Below are 18,395 nucleotides of genomic sequence, written 5' to 3'. Positions count from 1 at the left end.
CCTAAAACCAAATCTCCCAGGCAAGACATTGCTAATCACTGCAGAGTACAGCAGCCTGCAAAAGCCAACACCAATCTTTACCGTGTACAGCAAAGATGAGAGCATGATGTAAATCAAATAAACTAAACTAATACATGCTGCAGAAAGATTAGAAAACTGTACTCTGGATTCTTTCCCAGATTCTTCTTTTGTCTACCAATGTATTGGGTATAGTTATTCACTACTGAAATCAATGAGTACATAGCATTGATTATAGTTGGAGCAAGTCTGAACACAGTATTTGAGCAACAAGAAACCTTAATTTTATGAATTCTTAGGGCTTTTTATCATAAAGCAGATATGCACATCTTAAGTTGTATGGAACTAGTAGTTCAAGATTAATGGTAATTTATGGTTTTTGTAAGGCTGTGACATTGGACCATGAAAGTGATAATGCTTGAATATTATTTCAAATTGTTATATTGCGTAGTTCATGATGATGGCTTAGTGTTTTGCAGTATAGATCTGTTTTAATAGAAAGAATTTGCCTTGACTAATTTTCTTTTGTTTTTCAGGAAAAGAAATGGAGCAAGTTCAGTTAACTATCCAGTCTAATGTCTTACTGATATCTTAAGGAATCTTACAAATACTTATTCTGAATTGAGAAAATGACTGCAGATATAGAAGAAAATAGAGGTTGTTGGAAAAGAATACCTGTCAAAAAGTGAAACATCCAATAGTTAATTTGGAAGTCGTATAAAATGCATATACCTGTTATGGTGTGATTCTGGAGTGGAGTTAACTCTATAGCACACAGGTAGCCCTCCAAGGAGTGTGGGGGGGAAAAAAAGCAGCTTTCTGTTTTTCTAAATTATGGAAATTTTTTGGAAGATGTGGACTTCGATTTTGAGCCTAGTCATGGTTTCATCGGAATTTCACAGTGACAACAGGCATTCATATAGTTCTCAAGGTAGGGGTCAGACCTCTGTAGCTGACAAGAAGCATCGATTTTTGCATTGCATTTGGGTAATATTTTTTAAACCACGTTTATATAATTCACGAGATCATATGGGCTCTGCTCTTAGTTTTATCATGATTCATTGTCATGGAAGTTTAAATATAAGAAATCTGATTAAATTGTTGTTTTAGTTTGGTTTTTGTCTACTTTTAACTTTAGGAAAGCCTTGCAAATTAAATCTAATAAAATGTAGTACTTGATAATAGTTTAGATACTTGCTATAACATCATTAACATGTTTTTAAACTAGGAAGTAAGGATCTAATCTTAATTTGATCCATTAATATTTATAGGTTTTTAATGAAATGAAGAGCATTTTACATGTTTTTACAATATAATACTTTTACTACTGTTTTTATTCTTGCAGGTGGATCTAATAGCTTTTGTCTTTGAATGGTATCTCTGGGAAGAATACGTCCTTCTTAGGTAGAATTTAGCCCCAAATGTTTACATATTTTGGGTAAATAGGGAAAAGATATGTAATTAAAAACTTTTGTATTTCCATTGACATCAGGTTAATAGGAAACTGAACATGTTTTCTTGATTTAGAAAGAAAAGAATTTTTTCTTTTATTTAGTAAAACTCCATCTTGCATTTACCTGAAAATGACTTGCTCATGAGGGTAATGAGATTTATCCAAATATGGTTTATGTTTATACTACTACTTGTTGTTTCCTGTTATATTTTCTTCTCTTCTATGCCCACTCACTGGATTGTCTTACCTTGTGATTACAAAGAGGAATTCCTGTCTTACCTTGAACACTACCAACTAACAATCCCAATAAGGGTTGATCAAAATGGAGCCTTCCTCAGCTTTACTGTGAAAAATGCTAAATCTTCAAGAAGGAGGAGGAGTACAGACCCTTATGACCAAGAACTGACAGCATCTAAATTATTTTTTAAACTTTCTGCCTATGGCAAGCACTTTCATTTAAACCTGACTCTCAACACAGATTTGGTGTCTAGACATTTTACAGTAGAATACTGGGGGAAAGATGGACCTCAATGGAAGCATGATTTTTTAGACCACTGTCATTACACAGGATATTTGCAAGACAAACACAGCACAACTAAAGTGGCCTTAAGCAACTGCAATGGTCTGGTAAGTGCACATTACATGTTCTAGTATAATAGTGTGCTTGTCCCTTTTTAAATTACAGAACTACTTGATTGGCATATCTTTCAGTTTTTTGAATCCCTGCAAGAAGCAAGCAGACAGGAAGGTGCAAAAACTCCCTAAAAACTGGTCTGGTTCCTGGGGAAAAGTTTTTCAAGATTAATTGTAAGAACTAAGGCCCAGTTCTGTAGTCCTTTAGCAGGCAACATTTTCAGTGTTTACAGTGTCTGCACTAGGGCTGCAAGATTAGGTCTGTGCTGAGATCATTATAGGTTATAAAAATGTTACAAACTCAAAGAGGGGGAGCAAAACAGTGGGTCCTTTATGATGCTGAATCTCCAGAGAGACACTTAATGAACTGAACCCCCACTTGTAATTTTTGAGAATTTGGGTTAAGAAACTCTGAGTAAATAACAGAGAAGAGGAATTGCTTGGTGTAGAAATCATCATTGTGATAAATTCAAACCGTGAAGAGGAAATTAAATCCTTTGCAAGTACCAGCATCAGAAAGTAATTATCTACCTTTTTAAGAAATATTTTGTTTACAAATCATAAACAGTTGCATTTAAAAGTAGGATTAGAAGTTCTTATCTCTCTTGTTCTCTTCTTTTACTGTTGAACTGTTGATCACATGTCAGTAGTACTTGCATGGGAAAAAGCTGCTTTTATTCCCAACAGAAATTAGAAAAGAAATGCAAAAAATTAAAAACCAAACTACTGAGTAACAAAATACTAAAATAGAAGGGCATGACTAGAAAATACTAAGTCAAGAGCCTAGTAATTTCTCTAGTAAAAATATATGTATATATTGTGGTTGTTCATTCTGGTAGTATCTAATTACTAAAGGAAAAAAAAGGTTATACAGACTTGCTAAACTAATTCCTATTTATGTGATACCGAAAAGTCGGCAAGAAAACCCTCTAACACTTAGTTTGAAGTTTTAGAAGGCAGGCATTCTTTATTGCAGCGCTGGGCAGCACTGGGGATTGCTCCACCATGAGTGCTCCCACGGGTTAGTAAAGCACATCAGTTCATATACAGAAAAATCATACATATTCATCAGATTCCCTGAGAAGGGCAGTCTTATGGTGATGAGTTCCCAGAATTCATTTACATAGTCCAAGCATGCACAGTAAAATTAGGGTTAGGGTCTTTTCACCCTCAGGTGGTCGTCCATAGTCTTCCTCACGCTGTCTGCTAGCTGAACTTTGGGCTTCCTTTGTCCATATATAGTCATTGAATTAGCTCATCAGTCTTTCGTCCTCAGAATGGTACAAGGAGGTCAATTTAACCTGTTACCAGTGAGTTTACAAGGGAAGCCTAACCAGCTTGCTCAAGGTCTGTTTGATCTTGTCAGGCAAGAAGTTACATGTTTAAGGTCTTAGCCAGTGATTGTCAGGTATTTCATCCTTTCACTTGGAAGTGCTATTAGAATAATGCATCTTGGGATGTTATTTACAAACAAGAGCTTGCTGCTTCAGACCTAGATAGGATGCATTATACCCAGCTATTTGTGATGTCCCTGATACAGTCTAGGTTAACATTTTGGAGTACTCTTGAGGAAAAATAATTTAATGGGGATTTCTAGGGCTAAGTGACACTTTCGAAGAAATGTAGTTAAAATGGTGTTCCATTGAGTGTGGTATCACAGTTTGGTTAATGCAGACTTGCAGCTGATAGGTCTGAACGTAGTACAATTTTCACTTTGGTTTTGCAGTTCCTATGTAATAACATTTTTGTCATGGTTATTTAAGCTTTTTAATATACTAGATCATTTTGCTTTAGAGTTCATTTCAGCTAAAAATACTATGGAGAGTAAATCCCTGCTTTCAGGACTCACTTCTTTAAAAGAGGCTGCATACCTCTATATCTCCAGAGTTTCTGCCAGTTGAGGCACAGACTGGTTGGCTCCCTTGGAGTTTTCAGTCTGTGCCACGGTGCTCCTATTTTGGTTCTTCTCTGACCTTGGACAGGGAGTGAGCCAAGAATGCCTGCTCTTGCCTTAGCCGACTCTTGTTTTCCTTTCATGTTAGGAAAACAAGAGTGGGATGAAGCAGGAAAAAGTCCACGCTTTCCTGTCAGCTTTCCCGATCCCTCGCTCCTCATGGCACTTGTTTTCTTCAAAAAATTTAGCAGCATGGTAGGTGTCACTTCTAAATGAATCCCTCTTGAGGCAAAGCAGAATCTTTTTTTTTGTTGTTGTTTGTTTGTTTGTTTCTGTGCCTCAGGCCCTGAGGTGACTTTTAGCACTCCTATTGCTGCATGTTTTCCCTCTGCCCTCAGCCTCGCTGTTTTGCTGGAGTGAAGCTGTCTGTTGTTCTGTGGTTCAAGGTGTCAGTGCATTAACTTAGTCTGTAAGTTAACTTTAGTGTGGAGTGCTTCCCAGTTAAATAGTCATCTTTGATGCTTTTAGCTGTTGTCAACTCTTCTGTATTTCTTCCAGGTATTCCTGGTCTGGATTAAGGCAGCCCCAGTTCTCTGGGTACACCATGACTGGCACTCTCGAGTTCTTCTTGGTCATGCCTCTTACTTGGGACTGCAAGTGTCAGGTGTCTACTGCATCTCCTAGAAAGGCCAAGTCACAAGTATGTGAGACTCCTGTCATGCTCTGGAAGCAGCAGCAGGGGTGACACAAGGCTCTTTCTCAGAGAGGCAGGGATCCTGCAAAGGGGTGCAGCGGTAGGCTGCATCCTCTACCATACAGAAATTCCTCTGTCATACAGAGGTTGGCAGGGCCTTCCAGAGCACTGAGTATAGGAGTTACCACTCCATTCAGATAAATCCATCACAGAGTTATTTTTAAATGATGATTCCTACTGACAAATATTTTGTTATATAGCTGCTGGTTAGAACATGTTTCATAAAGCAATTGGCAGTGAATATTGAAGACACTATTACTTGTTTTAGTTAGTTTTAGTGATAGTTCAGAATATGTTGTGCTTGAGACGTTTGTATTTTCCAGTCTGAATGTTGGTCTGTAAGAGACTGCCAGTCGTATTCTACATAGTCCTTGATTAACATCTGTCCCAGAGCCAGTCATTTTAAGTTGTCAGTAACTCTAAAACAAGTAGAAGCCTTTAGCATGAATGTTGCTCACAAGCAAAATTTAAGCATTCTATTTATACCAGTTGTCCTGTTAGACTTCACTATTGCCAAATTTCTTCCCCTTAGTGAATGTTTGAGTTATTCTGTTTAGTTATTCAGGGTGGGCAGGTGAGGCCATGGTTTAACTAACATAAGTTGTATGACTTTGAAGAACACTTGTAGTATATCCTATGAGGAAAGGCTGAGAGAGTTGGGGTGTTCAGCATGGAGAAGAGAAGGCTCTAGGGAGACGTTATTGCAGCCTGTCAGTACTTAAAGGAGGCTTATAAGAAAGATGGGGACAGACCTTTTAGCATGGCCTGTAGTATAGGACGAGGGGTAATGGTTTTAAACTAAAAGTGGGTAGATTTAGACTAGATATAAGGAAGAAATTTTTCACAATGAGGGTGGTGAAACACTGGCACAGGTTGCCCAGAGAGGTGGTAGATGCCCCATCCCTGGAAATATTCAAGGTCAGGTTGGACGGGGCTCTCAGCAACCTGATCTAGTTGAAGATGTCCCTGCTCATTGCAGGGGGGTAGGACTAGATGACCTTAAAAGGTCCCTTCTGACCCAAAGATTCTATGATTCTATGATTCTATCTGAGATGAGTTGTAGTGCAAGAAGGGCTTTCTCTCAGTTTCATTATAAGTGACCAGCAGTTCAGTTAATTTCCTGTTTTAGCCTCTCTCTATATATTTCTCATTACCAAGCACCTCAGAATTACAGGCTGCTAGTTACTGAAGTTTCATTCCAGCAGTTTCCATCTGCTGGGCCCTGATTATGCTATATAAATTGTCTGAAGTTATGAGGAAAGCTCTATAATCCAGTGAGCAGTCATGTGAGGAAATTGAAGGTCTTGTCCGGCAGGCTTGCTGGCTTCCAAATTCATATTTACTTTAGTAGATGTTACATTTGTGGATGGATTGCAGGTTTGGCCTTCTCATGAAAGAGTGCAAGGAGCAGTATTTTGGGGCCTTTGAATGTTGGGTGCAAGGCAACAAGACTGAAGCAGAAGTAGCTGAGGCATTGTCTCAGTTGAGTATGTCATAGTGAAGGAAAGAAGAGAAGAAACAGTGGTAGACTGGCTGAAGAGAGAAATTCACCTCAAGGGAAAGAAGTTTGTTTAATTCTGAGGGGAGCAAGTCTTAAAGAAGAAAAGATTTGGGGTTCATAGTGCTGGAATTGAGGAGAAACAAAACTTTTTGCATTCTGACCCACCTCTGTCCTCTGCTAGGTGTTCAAGCTCTTAACTGAGTGCTCAAATAAGTCTTCCACAGTAGCAGATTTTCTCATTTTGAGCTGAAAAGCCCAGTAGTGGGAAACTCTTTAAAACATGTAGATAGTGATTATTATTAGGAAAGTGAATCAGAGATTAAATTGTATTTTGGGGCTACTGTGGTTCCAAGGAAATGTTTAATGTAAAATGCCAAGTATTTCTATGGCATGTGAAGTTCATGCACTGAATAACATTTGTGCTGGGTAGCACAGATGTTTCCATCCAAACAGAAATGATAAAGAAAGCCCAAAAAGTAGACTTTGGCTAAAAGCATGACATTACTTGGTTAAAGGAACAATTATTTTGCCGAAAGACTTCATGTTTGTTTCATGTATTCCTCGATTCATATGTGTATAAATTATTCATTTGAAAGCTGATTCTACCATAAAGAATGTATCTATTTTTATAGAACATAAATTGCATATAGTATGGTATTTCTGAATCATATGTAAAATAATGTATAATTTCTAAAATAACTTATGAAGATCAGAAATTATATTGAAAGAGATTTAGTATTCTAGATCGGTGTCTTTAGAGTTCTCTTTGGTATTAATATGTATTTGCAGTATAGACTTAGTATTCAGAAAATTATATATAAGCTGTCCCTGTCCTAGTTTTAAGATGTCTTGTCAGATTCCATGATGTACTGTCCCAGGCCAGATCATTATTGTTTTAATCTTTGAGAACACACTAAGCTAATGCAGTCTGTTTCCTCAGTCATAAAACTACACTGAAGTGTAGAACCAGCTGTAGACATACTGAACAAGACTGACACATTTTCAGAAGTTTTCATTACTACTGCTTTGTATTAAAAAATGGATGAAGCATAAAGTCTAGAAAGGTTCAAGGCAGGGAGAAATTGAAAAACAGTAGTATTGTGTGGAAAAGGCAGGCACTTGTCCTCCATCATTCAATTTGCTTCTGTGACTGATGGGCATCCCTCATCTGAAGTAGGGTAAGGCCCCAGCTTGACAGCCTGACACAAAAAGATTCCTTTTCAGAAATTCAGGGGAACTCCATGTGGATTCACAGATTTGTCTGAGCATGTCAAACTGCTGGATCAAGACCTTATATATGTTAGCAGGAGTTGACAGTCAGTAGTGGGATTGGGTAACACAGGACCTCAAACAATCTATTTTAGATTATAATCTTGGGAATGTTGCTTGCAGTAACTTACTTGGGGCATTCAACTTGTTTCTTAAATTCATGGTATTTTGTCAAAATCTTTTGTTGGTCATTCTTATATCTTAATGATACTTCTTATACTTTGGAGCAGGATTTTAATGTACAAACTGTTTAAGTTCAAATACAATGTCAAAACAAACAAACAAACAAAGCTCATACCTTTTAATGCTTCAAAAAGGCATTATTTCAGTCTCCTTTTGCAACTGAAGCTGTGTTGTGCTCAAATAATAGATAAGCCAAAAGTGTGTTTTAGAAAGTCGGTTTGGATATAATAGCGTAATTCCCACTATTAATCAGGCATTGCTGAATGCATATACAATGGAAGCATCTCTAGCCACATGAGTTTTCTAAACTCCTAATTAGAATAAATGGTGGTTGTCACTGAAATAGGTATTTCTTATGTACAGAATTTGGAGTGCTTCTTAAAAATCATTCACTTCGATTCAACAAGACCCCTTGCATCAGTTTAATATTGGAAGAACAGTTTTGTCTGCAAGCAAATTTATTATATTTTAGGTTTAAAATGGTGTGTGTATATATATGCAGGGCTTATGTGAAGGGCATATGCAGGGAAAGTTTTGTTTCCAGTGTTTATCAAATCACTTGGCTACCTGCAGCAACTGACCACATGACTACTTGGTGGCAGGTGTGAGTTAAAATTTATTTGCAGTTCCTCAACTAAATGTTATTAAACCCTATTTTTTTTCTTAAACCACCATAGTGTTTGGGCAGATGAGATCATATGTCAACTAGGCATAGGAAAAATTGGTGATACTCTCCTAACTTTTTTCACTGATGGTACCTGATGGAACTGTGATGATAGTTTGCAGACATTCATAATGGTTTTTGCTTATTTTACCTGCAATTTGTTTAGGGAATTAATGCTGCAATTTAGAGCTTGACAATGGTGATGAAAGGGTTGAGTATTTATGGGTAAGGATAAGGGGAAAGGCCAAGAAGACAGACCACCCAACCAGGATGAAGAGACAGATGAAATATTCTATAAGCAGCTGGGAGAAGTCTCACAATCGCTAGCCCTTGTTCTTGTGGGGGACTTGAACTTCCCAGATGTCTGCTGGAAATACAATACAACAGAGAGGAAACGGTCTAGGAAGTTCCTGGAGCGTGTGAAAGTTAACTTCCTGACACAGCTGGTGAGTGAGCCAAATAAGGAAGGCACCCTGCTGGACCTCTTGTATGCAAACAGAGAAGGACTTGTGGGTGATGTGATGGTTGGAGGCAGTCTTGGGCATAGCGATCACAAAATGATAGAGTTTTTGATTCTTGGAGAAGGAGCATGCCTAGCAGAAGTGCTACCTTGGACTTCTGGAGGGCAGACTTTGGCCTTTTTTGGGGCCTGGTTGACAGAGTCCGTTGGGAGGCAGTCCTGAAGGGCAAAGTTGTCCAGGAAGGCTGGACAGTCTTCAAGAAGGAAGTCTTAAAGGCTCAGGAGCAGGCCGTCCCCATGTGCCTGAAGACGAGCTGGCGGGGAAGAAGACTGGCTTGGCTGAAAAAAGAGCTTTTGCTGGAACTCAGGAAAAAAAAAAGAGTTTATGACCTTTGGAAGAAGGGGAAGGCAGCTCAGGAGGACTACAAAGATGTTGTGAGGTTATGCAGGGAGAAAATTAGAAGGGCCAAAGCCCAAATAGAACTTAATCTGGCTACTGCGGTAAAAGACAAAAAAAAATGTTTCTATAAATACATTAGCAAGAACAGAAGGGCTAAGGAGAATCTCCATCATTTATTGGATGCAGAGGGAAACATAGTGACAAAGGATGAGGAAAAGGCTGAGGTACTTAATGCCTTCTTTGCCTCAGTCTTTAATAGTCAGACCAGTTGTTCTCGGGGTACCCAGCACCCTGAGCTGGAAGACAGGGACGGGGAGACGAATGAAGCCCCCATAATCCAAGGGGAAATCGTTAGTGACCAGCTACACCACTTAGACACACACAAGTCTGTGGGGCTGGATGGGATCCACCCCAAAGTATTGAGGGTTACCTTATCGCTCTCTACAACTACCTGAAAGGGGGTTGTGGTGAGGTGGGTGTTGGTCTCTTCTCCCAAGTAACAAGTGATAGGATGAGAGGAAATGGCCTCAAGTTGCGCCAGGGGAGGTTTAGATTAGATATTAGGAAAATTTCTTCTCCAGAAGGGTTGTCAAGCATTCGAACAGGCTGCCCAGGGAGGTGGTTGAGTCACCACACCATTCTTGGAGTTTTTTAAAAGATATGTAGATGTGGCATTTAGGGGCATGGTTTAGTGGTGGACTTGGCAGTGTTAGGTTAATGGTTGGACTTGATGATCTTAGAGGTCTTTTCCAGCCTAAATGATTCTGTGATTCTACTGAAATCCAGTTATTCCAGGAGTGAAGAACAGCAGGCAGTTTATGTACAAAATGGCAGCTGGAGGAGAGCTTTGACCAAGAGTACAATGGCAAGCCCTGATCTCAGAAACAGCTTTGGGATATTTAGAGGAAATAAGGAGTAACTGCTCTTATGGCTAATCATAGAAGTCTCATTGGAGGAGAAAAAACCAAAAACCCCAAAACCAAACCAAACACAAACCTTTAAAAAAAGGCTCATGCATAGTACTTGCTTCACAGATCAAAGGTGTGGTAGAAATTTATGATTCATCAAATCAGGATATGAATGCAGAAGTTCCTTCTTCCAGTCTCCTACCTGATCAGTAGCTCTTTTTCCTGGTGCAGAAAGTTTATAGAGTCAGAATTTTCTAGGTACAGATACCAGATTTTTTTATTTAGCAAATATAGGTGTAGGAGTCTGTCTGGGCTTATTCTCCAATATTTCTATAGCTGAAAGTATCCCAAAAGTGAATTATCTGCTGAAGTTCAGTTTTAATTGCTGAAGGTTCGGGAGATTGTATAGTTGGCGTGAAATCTCCCATTTCTTACGTAAACCACTTCCTGTTTGGAAGAAGCTGAGTTCACAAATGTGAAAGTTATGAGAATGGAATATCTACTATTGTGCACTGCAGTATGCGGGAAAAAAATATGTTCATTTGTTATGGAGAATGAGGTCTAGTACACAGTCTGCAACAACTTGGATTTGCCAAAGATTTGTGGCGAGACCTTTTAAGGAATAAATTTGCTTTGTAGATAATGAAGCCTATGTTAATATTAATGATTTGATTTTACTAACTAGCTCAGTTTTGGAATTAAGCATCTGGATGTAAAATGCTGAATGATTTCCCTGAATATATTTTCTATAATTAATCCTTCATGCAGTTTTTCTTTGATGCAGTATGTGACATTAAGTACCTACTGGTATGGCATCACAGAGGGATATTGGGCTCACCCTTTGAGCAAGGCCATTTTGGCTTGGTGTCACTTTTAATGGATAGGAATCACATAGTTCTGGAACATCTCTGTGAACAGATTGTTTTTCATATACCAAGAATATATCTTGCTTTCTTAACACATCTACCAAAAATGATAGGAGAGAACTCCAGAAATAGGGCAATGATATCTTAATTATTTTCTCATTGTGGTGCTTATAGGCACTTACTCCTGCTTCCAGTAAAGTCAGTGGAGGAGAGCTGGCTCATGCACTGTTTTCTGTTTTGGCTTATAGTTGTGGATTTCTTCACAGAAATAAATTATAACCAAATGTTATTTAAAATTAAGCTTTTTAATAGGAGTTTTATATTGTCTTTTGCAAGTTTTTATTTTCTTCTTTTCTCCTTTAAGCATGGAGTCATTGCTACAGAAGATGAAGAGTATTTTATTGAGCCTTTAAGGAATATAACAAAAAATTCCAGAAACTTTAATTATGAGAATGGTCATCCTCATGTTATATACAAAAAGTCTACCATGCACCAGCAATATCTCTATGATCATGGTCACTGTGGAGTCTCAGGTAAGTGTTATTAACAAATTAATTATAATTAACAAATTATAACTTAGGACTTATTTTAAAATATCTTGCTTGGTTCACACGTAAGGTACAGTGGACAATGTAGCAGTAGGAATCCTCCTTTTGGGTGATGCAGTGACTACTGTTGAAAAGTAGTTTTTGCTTTTTTTTCAGATTCAGATCAAGAGTATAGTGTCTTTTGAAAACTAAGATACTGGGAGTAAGTCTTGTTTTATTCCTGTGTTGTGTACAGTGGTAATAGTGGGCACAGGCTTCCTCAACACATGCTATAAATGTACTTCGTTCCCCGAGTGGAAGGTGTGATTGAGTGACTAAGTATTACAGCTCAATGTTTAGTAAGTGTTCCATCTCATTTGAGGAAACTTGATGTGTAATAAATATGTGTTAGTATTATGATTAGTAATACATTTGTAACTGGAGCCCACATCTTTTTCATTTACAGAGTTTTATGGTGTTTTGATACTGGCTTTTGGTTCAGTAGTTTAACATTATTCCATGATAGTTGAGTATGTGATTTACAGGTGCCTTTTAGGAAGGATTATATAGTTCTGACTGAGATATTTTCCTCGTAAAGCAGTTTTAACATCCACAAAAACAATTTTCAAGTACTCTGACACGATTTTCACTTGCTTAAACTGAAGCTGAAAACCAGTTTCTTGAAGACAGCTTGGAGTAAATCTGACATTATTTTAGAGCACTAAAAGAATGTTGTTTTATGTAATAGAAAAATGTTGTAATGTTGTCATAGAATCATAGAATAGTTTGGGTTGGAAGGGACCTTTTAAGGTCATCTAGTCCAACCTCCCTGCAATGAGCAGGGACATCTTACACTAGATCAGGTTGCTCAGAGCCCTGTCCCACCTGACCTTAAATGTTTCCAGGGATGGGGCATCTACCACCTCTCTGGCAACCTGTTCTAGTGTTTCACCATCCTCATCGTGAAAAATTTCTTCCTTATATCTAGTCTAAATCTACCCACTTTTAGTTTAAAACCATTACCCCTTGTCCTAAAAACTCTGTCCCCATCTTTCTTATAAGCCCTCTTTAAGTACTGGAAGCCTGCAATAATGTCTCCCTGGAGCCTTCTCTTCTCCAAGCTGAATAACCCCAACTCTCTCAGCCCACTCCAACAGGTCCATGTCTTCCCTGTGCTGAGGGCTCCAGAGCTGGACGCAGGACTCCAGGTGGGGTGTCACCAGAGTGGAGTAGAGGGGCAGAATCACCTCCATTGACCTGCTGTCCACGCTTCTTTGGATGCAGCCCAGGATGTGGTTGGCCTTCTGGGCTGTGAGCGCACATTGCCGGCTCATGTCCAGCTTTTCATCCACCAGTACCCCTAAGTCCCTCTCGGCAGGGTTGCTCTCAATCCATTCATCCCCCAGCCTGTACTGATACCGGGGGTTGCCCTGACCCAGGTGCAGGACCCTGCACTTGGCCTTGTGGAACCTCATGAGGTTCACATGGGCCCATTCCTCGCAATTGTCTAGGTCCCTCTGGATAGCATCCCGTCCCTCAGGCATGTCAACCGCACCACTCAGCTTGGTGTCATCTGCAAACTTGCTGAAGGTGAATTCGATCCCACTGTCTATGTAAATGATGAAGATATTAAAGTGTACTGGTCCCAGTACAGAAATAGCTTGTTCTTGAAAAAGTTCAGTCCTGGACAGTGGTATTCCGTAAGATTCAGTGCACAGGACAGGCTGGCAAATACCAATCTTAAAATAAAACAATATCACTGTTCATTGATGTAACTTATTTTAGCTTCTTTTGGAGGTTGTATCTTTTACTGGCACCAGCTGACTAAACTTACAGTGCAGATTGTCTACAAAGGCCCATGCTTGGCAGACAGTTTTTCCTGAGTGGTTCAGTTAACTGTGTTTAGACTCTAGTTGTAGTGAATGTCAAACTTCATGTATGTAAGTTTGGAAGTGTTATTCCATCTATGTGCTTCTAATAATTGCAAAACAAGTCTCCTAACTACTACTGCCTGCTAACTGATTGTAAAATAATAGTACTAATGTATGTGGATGCTCCAGTTTATGCATTTTATGACAGACATCTGCGATGCATATATCTTTTTCTTTCATTTTGTAGGGAATGATGTCACTTAAGCCTCCTGAAATAAGTGGAAGGATCATGAAATATAGGATAATGCTATTTTTACCATTATACTATTACTAGAAAAATAAAATGTATTGGCCTCTGTCAGATGTTATCTTTTAGATGAATGCTAAGGAAGTCACTCCCCTCCAAATGAGGATGAAGCAGTGGCAGCTAGTTTGATCATGTTGCATCCAACTGTTCTGGTGGTATCTGTCGTATGGATCATAGGTCAATCAGAGCTACACATCTTGTGTGCATTTTTTGTGAAACATGCAGTAGTCTTTAGCGTTTATTTCTTTACATATTTGATGCTGCCTTTATACTTGGAAGCTCCTGTGCATTTCCTGATCTTTCACATCTGTCACATCCTGAAGTCCTTAATTACTGAAATACAAAAGCACTATTTCTTACAAGATTGAGACTACTCTCATGCTCATTCATCTCAGTTTCTCCTTTTTCTGTTGTTCTATGTACTACTGCCACTGTATGAAAATTTCCGAAAAACTTTTGCTCTCCCCAAAAACTTCAAGATCTTACTTTTCCAGATGATGTGCTATTTTAATGCTCTCCCAGGTACCAAAACCTCTTAAACTCATTTTCTCACCATTGTTTCAGCTTTATCCCTGTCGTGGTTTAGCCCCAGCCAGCAACTAAGCACCACGCAGCCGCTCGTTCACTCCCCCTCCCGCAGTGGGACGGGGGAGAGAATTGGGAAAAAACTCGTGGGTTGAGATAAACACAGTTTAATAGGACAGAAAGAAAGAAAGAAACAACAATGATAATACCAACAAAGGAATGTACAAGAACAAGTGATGCCCAATACAGTAATTGCTCACCACCCAGTGATCGACAGCCCGTCCCCGAGCAGCGATTTCCGCCCCCCGGCCAACTCCAGTTTATGTACTGGGCATGACATCGTATGGTAGGGAATATCTCTTTGGCCAGTCTGGGTCAGCTGTCCCGGCTGTGTCCCCTCCCAGCTCCCCGTGCACCCCCAGCCTGCTCGCTGGTAGGCCAGCACAAGAAGCTGGACTGTCCTTGACTGCTCAGCAACAACCCAAAACATCAGCACATTATCAACGGTTTCTCATCCCAAATCCAAAACACAGTCTCACACTAGCTTCTGTGAAGAAAACCAGCTCTATCCTGGCTGAAACCAGGACAGTATCCACCCCTTATTCCATACCATTTACGTCATGCCCAGGTCCTATACTTTTCAATACATTCCAATTATTCATCATTACTCTTCCTGTCTTTTAATATATACACACAGATATCACTTTCTTAGTCCATGGGCCATCACTTTAAATGTCTGTGGAGTTCATTCAGTCCATGACTCCGGGCTTCATCCATCATAGCAGTCTCTCAGGGCAGGGGAGATGGTATGTGGTGTTGGATTGTTATCTGGCACGGTCCATGTCCATGATCTGCAGGTCGAAGATGTCGGTCTCGAGGGAATTGTTGGGCGCAAGCTGCTGAAGCCAGTTCTGGTTCCATCACTGCTGCACGTTGCTTGGTTTCAGTGAAGCTCATTCTTCATCAGTCTGGGTGATTCTTACTGTAATACCATTGATATGGTAGATAGCAGCCATAGTAGTAATGTCATACTGTATTGTGTAACAATTAACATAATACAATTCAAATCATTGACTATTTTCACCCAAAATCAAGTCTCCTTGAGGTACACATCGGACTTCCCCATCCTTCCGCATTACCCACCAAGTGCACCCAGGTCCCTGGGCAAAGGCAATCCCACGGATGGGTTTGCCTTTGCCTGAGGCAGGAGTGACCCTGACTATCTTCCCCAGCATATTTCTCACATGCACCACAGGGACTTTATCCCCTTCTACAGTACGTAGAAGTTTTGATTGGGCAGGGCCGGCTCTATTAGTAGATCCCCTAGTGTTGACTAACCAGGTGGCTTTGGCTAAATGTTTATCCCAATGTTTGAATGTCCCGTCACCCATTGCTCTCAATGTAGTCTTTAACAGTCCGTTGTATCGTTCAATTTTTCCGGAAGCTGGTGCATGATAGGGGATATGATACACCCACTCAATGCCGTGCTCTTTGGCCCAGGTGTCTATGAGGTTGTTTCGGAAATGAGTCCCATTGTCTGACTCAATTCTTTCGGGGGTGCCATGTTGCCATAAGACTTGCTTTTCAAGGCCCAGGATAGTGTTCCGGGCAGTGGCATGGGGCACAGGGTATGTTTCCAGCCATCCGGTGGTTGCTTCCACCATGGTAAGCACATAGCGCTTGCCTTGGCGAGTTTGTGGAAGTGTGATATAGTCAATCTGCCAGGCCTCGCCATATTTATATTTCAACCATCGTCCTTCATACCAGATGGGCTTTAACCGCTTGGCTTGTTTAATCGCAGCACATGTTTCACATTCATGGATAACCTGTGCAATAGCATCCATGGTCAGGTCCACCCCTCGATCCCGAGCCCATCTATATGTTGCATCTCTTCCCTGATGGCCTGAGGTGTCATGGGTCCACCGAGCTATAAATAATTCACCCTTATGTTGCCAGTCCAGATCCACCTGAGCCACTTCAATCTTAGCAGCCTCATCCACCTGATGGTTGTTTTGATGTTCTTCGGTGGCCCTACTCTTGGGTACGTGAGCATCTACATGGCGTACTTTTATGACTAGATTCTCTAATCGGGCAGCAATATCTTGCCACAATTCAGCAGCCCAGATGGGCTTGCCTCTGCGTTGCCAGTTGCTCTGCTTCCATTGCTGCAGCCACCCCCATAGAGCATTTGCTACCATCCATGAGTCAGTATAAAGATAGAGTACTGGCCATTTTTCTCGTTCAGCAATATCTAAAGCCAGCTGGATGGCTTTCACCTCTGCAAACTGACTTGATTCACCTTGTCCTTCAGCCACTTCGGCAACTCGTCGTATAGGGCTCCATACAGCAGCTTTCCACCTTCGATGTTTGCCTACAATACGACAGGACCCATCAGTAAACAGGGCATATTGCCTTTCATTCTCTGGCAGTTCATTATATGGTGGAGCCTCTTCAGCACGCGCCACCTCCTCTTCCGGTGATATTCCAAAACCTTTGCCTTCTGGCCAGTCCATGATCACTTCCAAGATTCCCGGGCGATTAAGGTTTCCTATTCGAGCCCGCTGTGTAATAAGCGCAAACCACTTACTCCACGTAGCATCAGTCGCATGATGTGTAGAGGGGACACTCCCTTTGAACATCCAGCCCAGCACCGGCAGTCGGGGTGCCAGGAGGAGCTGTGCTTCAGTACCTACCACTTCTGAGGCAGCTCGAACTCCTTCATATGCTGCCAATATCTCCTTTTCAGTTGGAGTATAGCGAGACTCAGATCCCCTATATCCTCGACTCCAAAACCCTAGAGGTCGACCTCGAGTCTCTCCTGGTGCCTTCTGCCAGAGACTCCAGGTAGGGCCATTCTCCCCGGCTGCCGTGTAGAGCACATTTTTAAACATCTTGTCCTGCCCGGACTGGCCCGAGGGCTACGGCATGAACTATCTCCTGTTTGATTTGTTCGAAGGCTTGTCGTTGCTCAGGGCCCCATTTAAAATCGTTCTTCTTCCAGGTCACTTGATAAAGAGGGCTTACAATGAGACTGTAATTTGGAATATGCATTCTCCAGAAACCCACAACGCCCAAAAATGCTTGTGTTTCGTTTTTGCTAGTTGGTGGAGACATAGCTGTTATTTTGTTGATCACATCCGTTGGGATCTGCCGACGTCCATCTTGCCATTTTATTCCTAAAAACTGGATCTCTTGTGCAGGTCCTTTGACCTTACTTTGTTTTATAGCAAAACCAGCTTTCAGAAGGATTTGAATTATTTTCTTCCCTTTCTCGAAAACTTCTTCTGCTGTGTTGCCCCATACGATGATGTCATCAATGTATTGCAGATGCTCTGGAGCTTCACCCTGTTCCAGCGCAGTCTGTATCAGCCCATGGCAAATGGTAGGGCTATGTTTCCACCCCTGGGGAAGTCGATTCCAGGTGTATTGGACACCCCTCCAAGTGAAAGCAAACTGTGGCCTGCACTCTGCCGCCAAAGGGATTGAGAAAAATGCATTAGCAATATCAATGGTGGCGTACCACTTGGCTGCCTTTGACTCCAGTTCATATTGAAGTTCTAGCATGTCCGGCACGGCAGCGCTCAGTGGCGGCGTGACTTCATTCAGGCCACGATGGTCTACTGTCAGTCTCCACTCTCCATTAGACTTTCGCACTGTCCATATGGGGCTGTTAAAGGGTGAGCGAGTCTTGCTGATCACTCCTTGGCTCTCCAGCCGACGAATCAGCTCATGGACGGGTATCAGGGAGTCTCTGTTGGTGCGATATTGCCGCCAGTGCACTGTTGTGGTAGCGATCGGCACCTGTTGTTCTTTGACCCTGAGCAACCCCACCACAGAAGGGTCCTCTGAGAGACCAGGCAAGGTGGACAGCTGTTTAATTTCTTCCATCTCCAAGGCAGCTATACCAAAAGCCCACTGGTACCCTTTTGGGTCCTTGAAATACCCTCTCCTGAGGTAGTCTATGCCCAGGATGCACGGAGCCTCTGGGCCAGTCACAATGGGGTGCTTCTGCCACTCATTCCCAGGTAGGCTCACTTCGGCCTCCAGGACAGTCAGCTGTTGGGATCCCCCTGTCACTCCAGAAATACAGATGGGTTCTGCCCCTATAGGGCTTGATGGCATTAGGGTACATTGTGTACCGGTGTCCACTAAAGCCTTATAT

At 41.1% G+C, this 18,395-nt stretch overlaps 1 protein-coding gene across 1 annotated transcript in view; it reads left to right on the top strand.

Moving 5' to 3' along the window:
• Window positions 1-852: 852 nt before the first annotated feature.
• Window positions 853-18,395, top strand: part of LOC309415268 (A disintegrin and metalloproteinase with thrombospondin motifs 6-like) — a gene marked incomplete at both ends in the record, with an annotated part of 195,173 nt that continues 177,630 nt past the window's right edge. The window contains 3 exons of the mRNA XM_082012736.1: window positions 853-949; window positions 1,734-2,098; window positions 11,368-11,536. Coding sequence (XP_081868862.1) covers window positions 853-949; window positions 1,734-2,098; window positions 11,368-11,536 — 631 coding nt within the window. The remainder of the gene's footprint in view (window positions 950-1,733; window positions 2,099-11,367; window positions 11,537-18,395) is intronic.

Source organism: Phaethon aethereus (assembly GCF_964289735.1).
Source record: "Phaethon aethereus genome assembly, chromosome: W".
Lineage (NCBI taxonomy): Eukaryota > Metazoa > Chordata > Aves > Phaethontiformes > Phaethontidae > Phaethon > Phaethon aethereus.
This window is presented reverse-complemented; position numbering and strand designations above follow the sequence as displayed.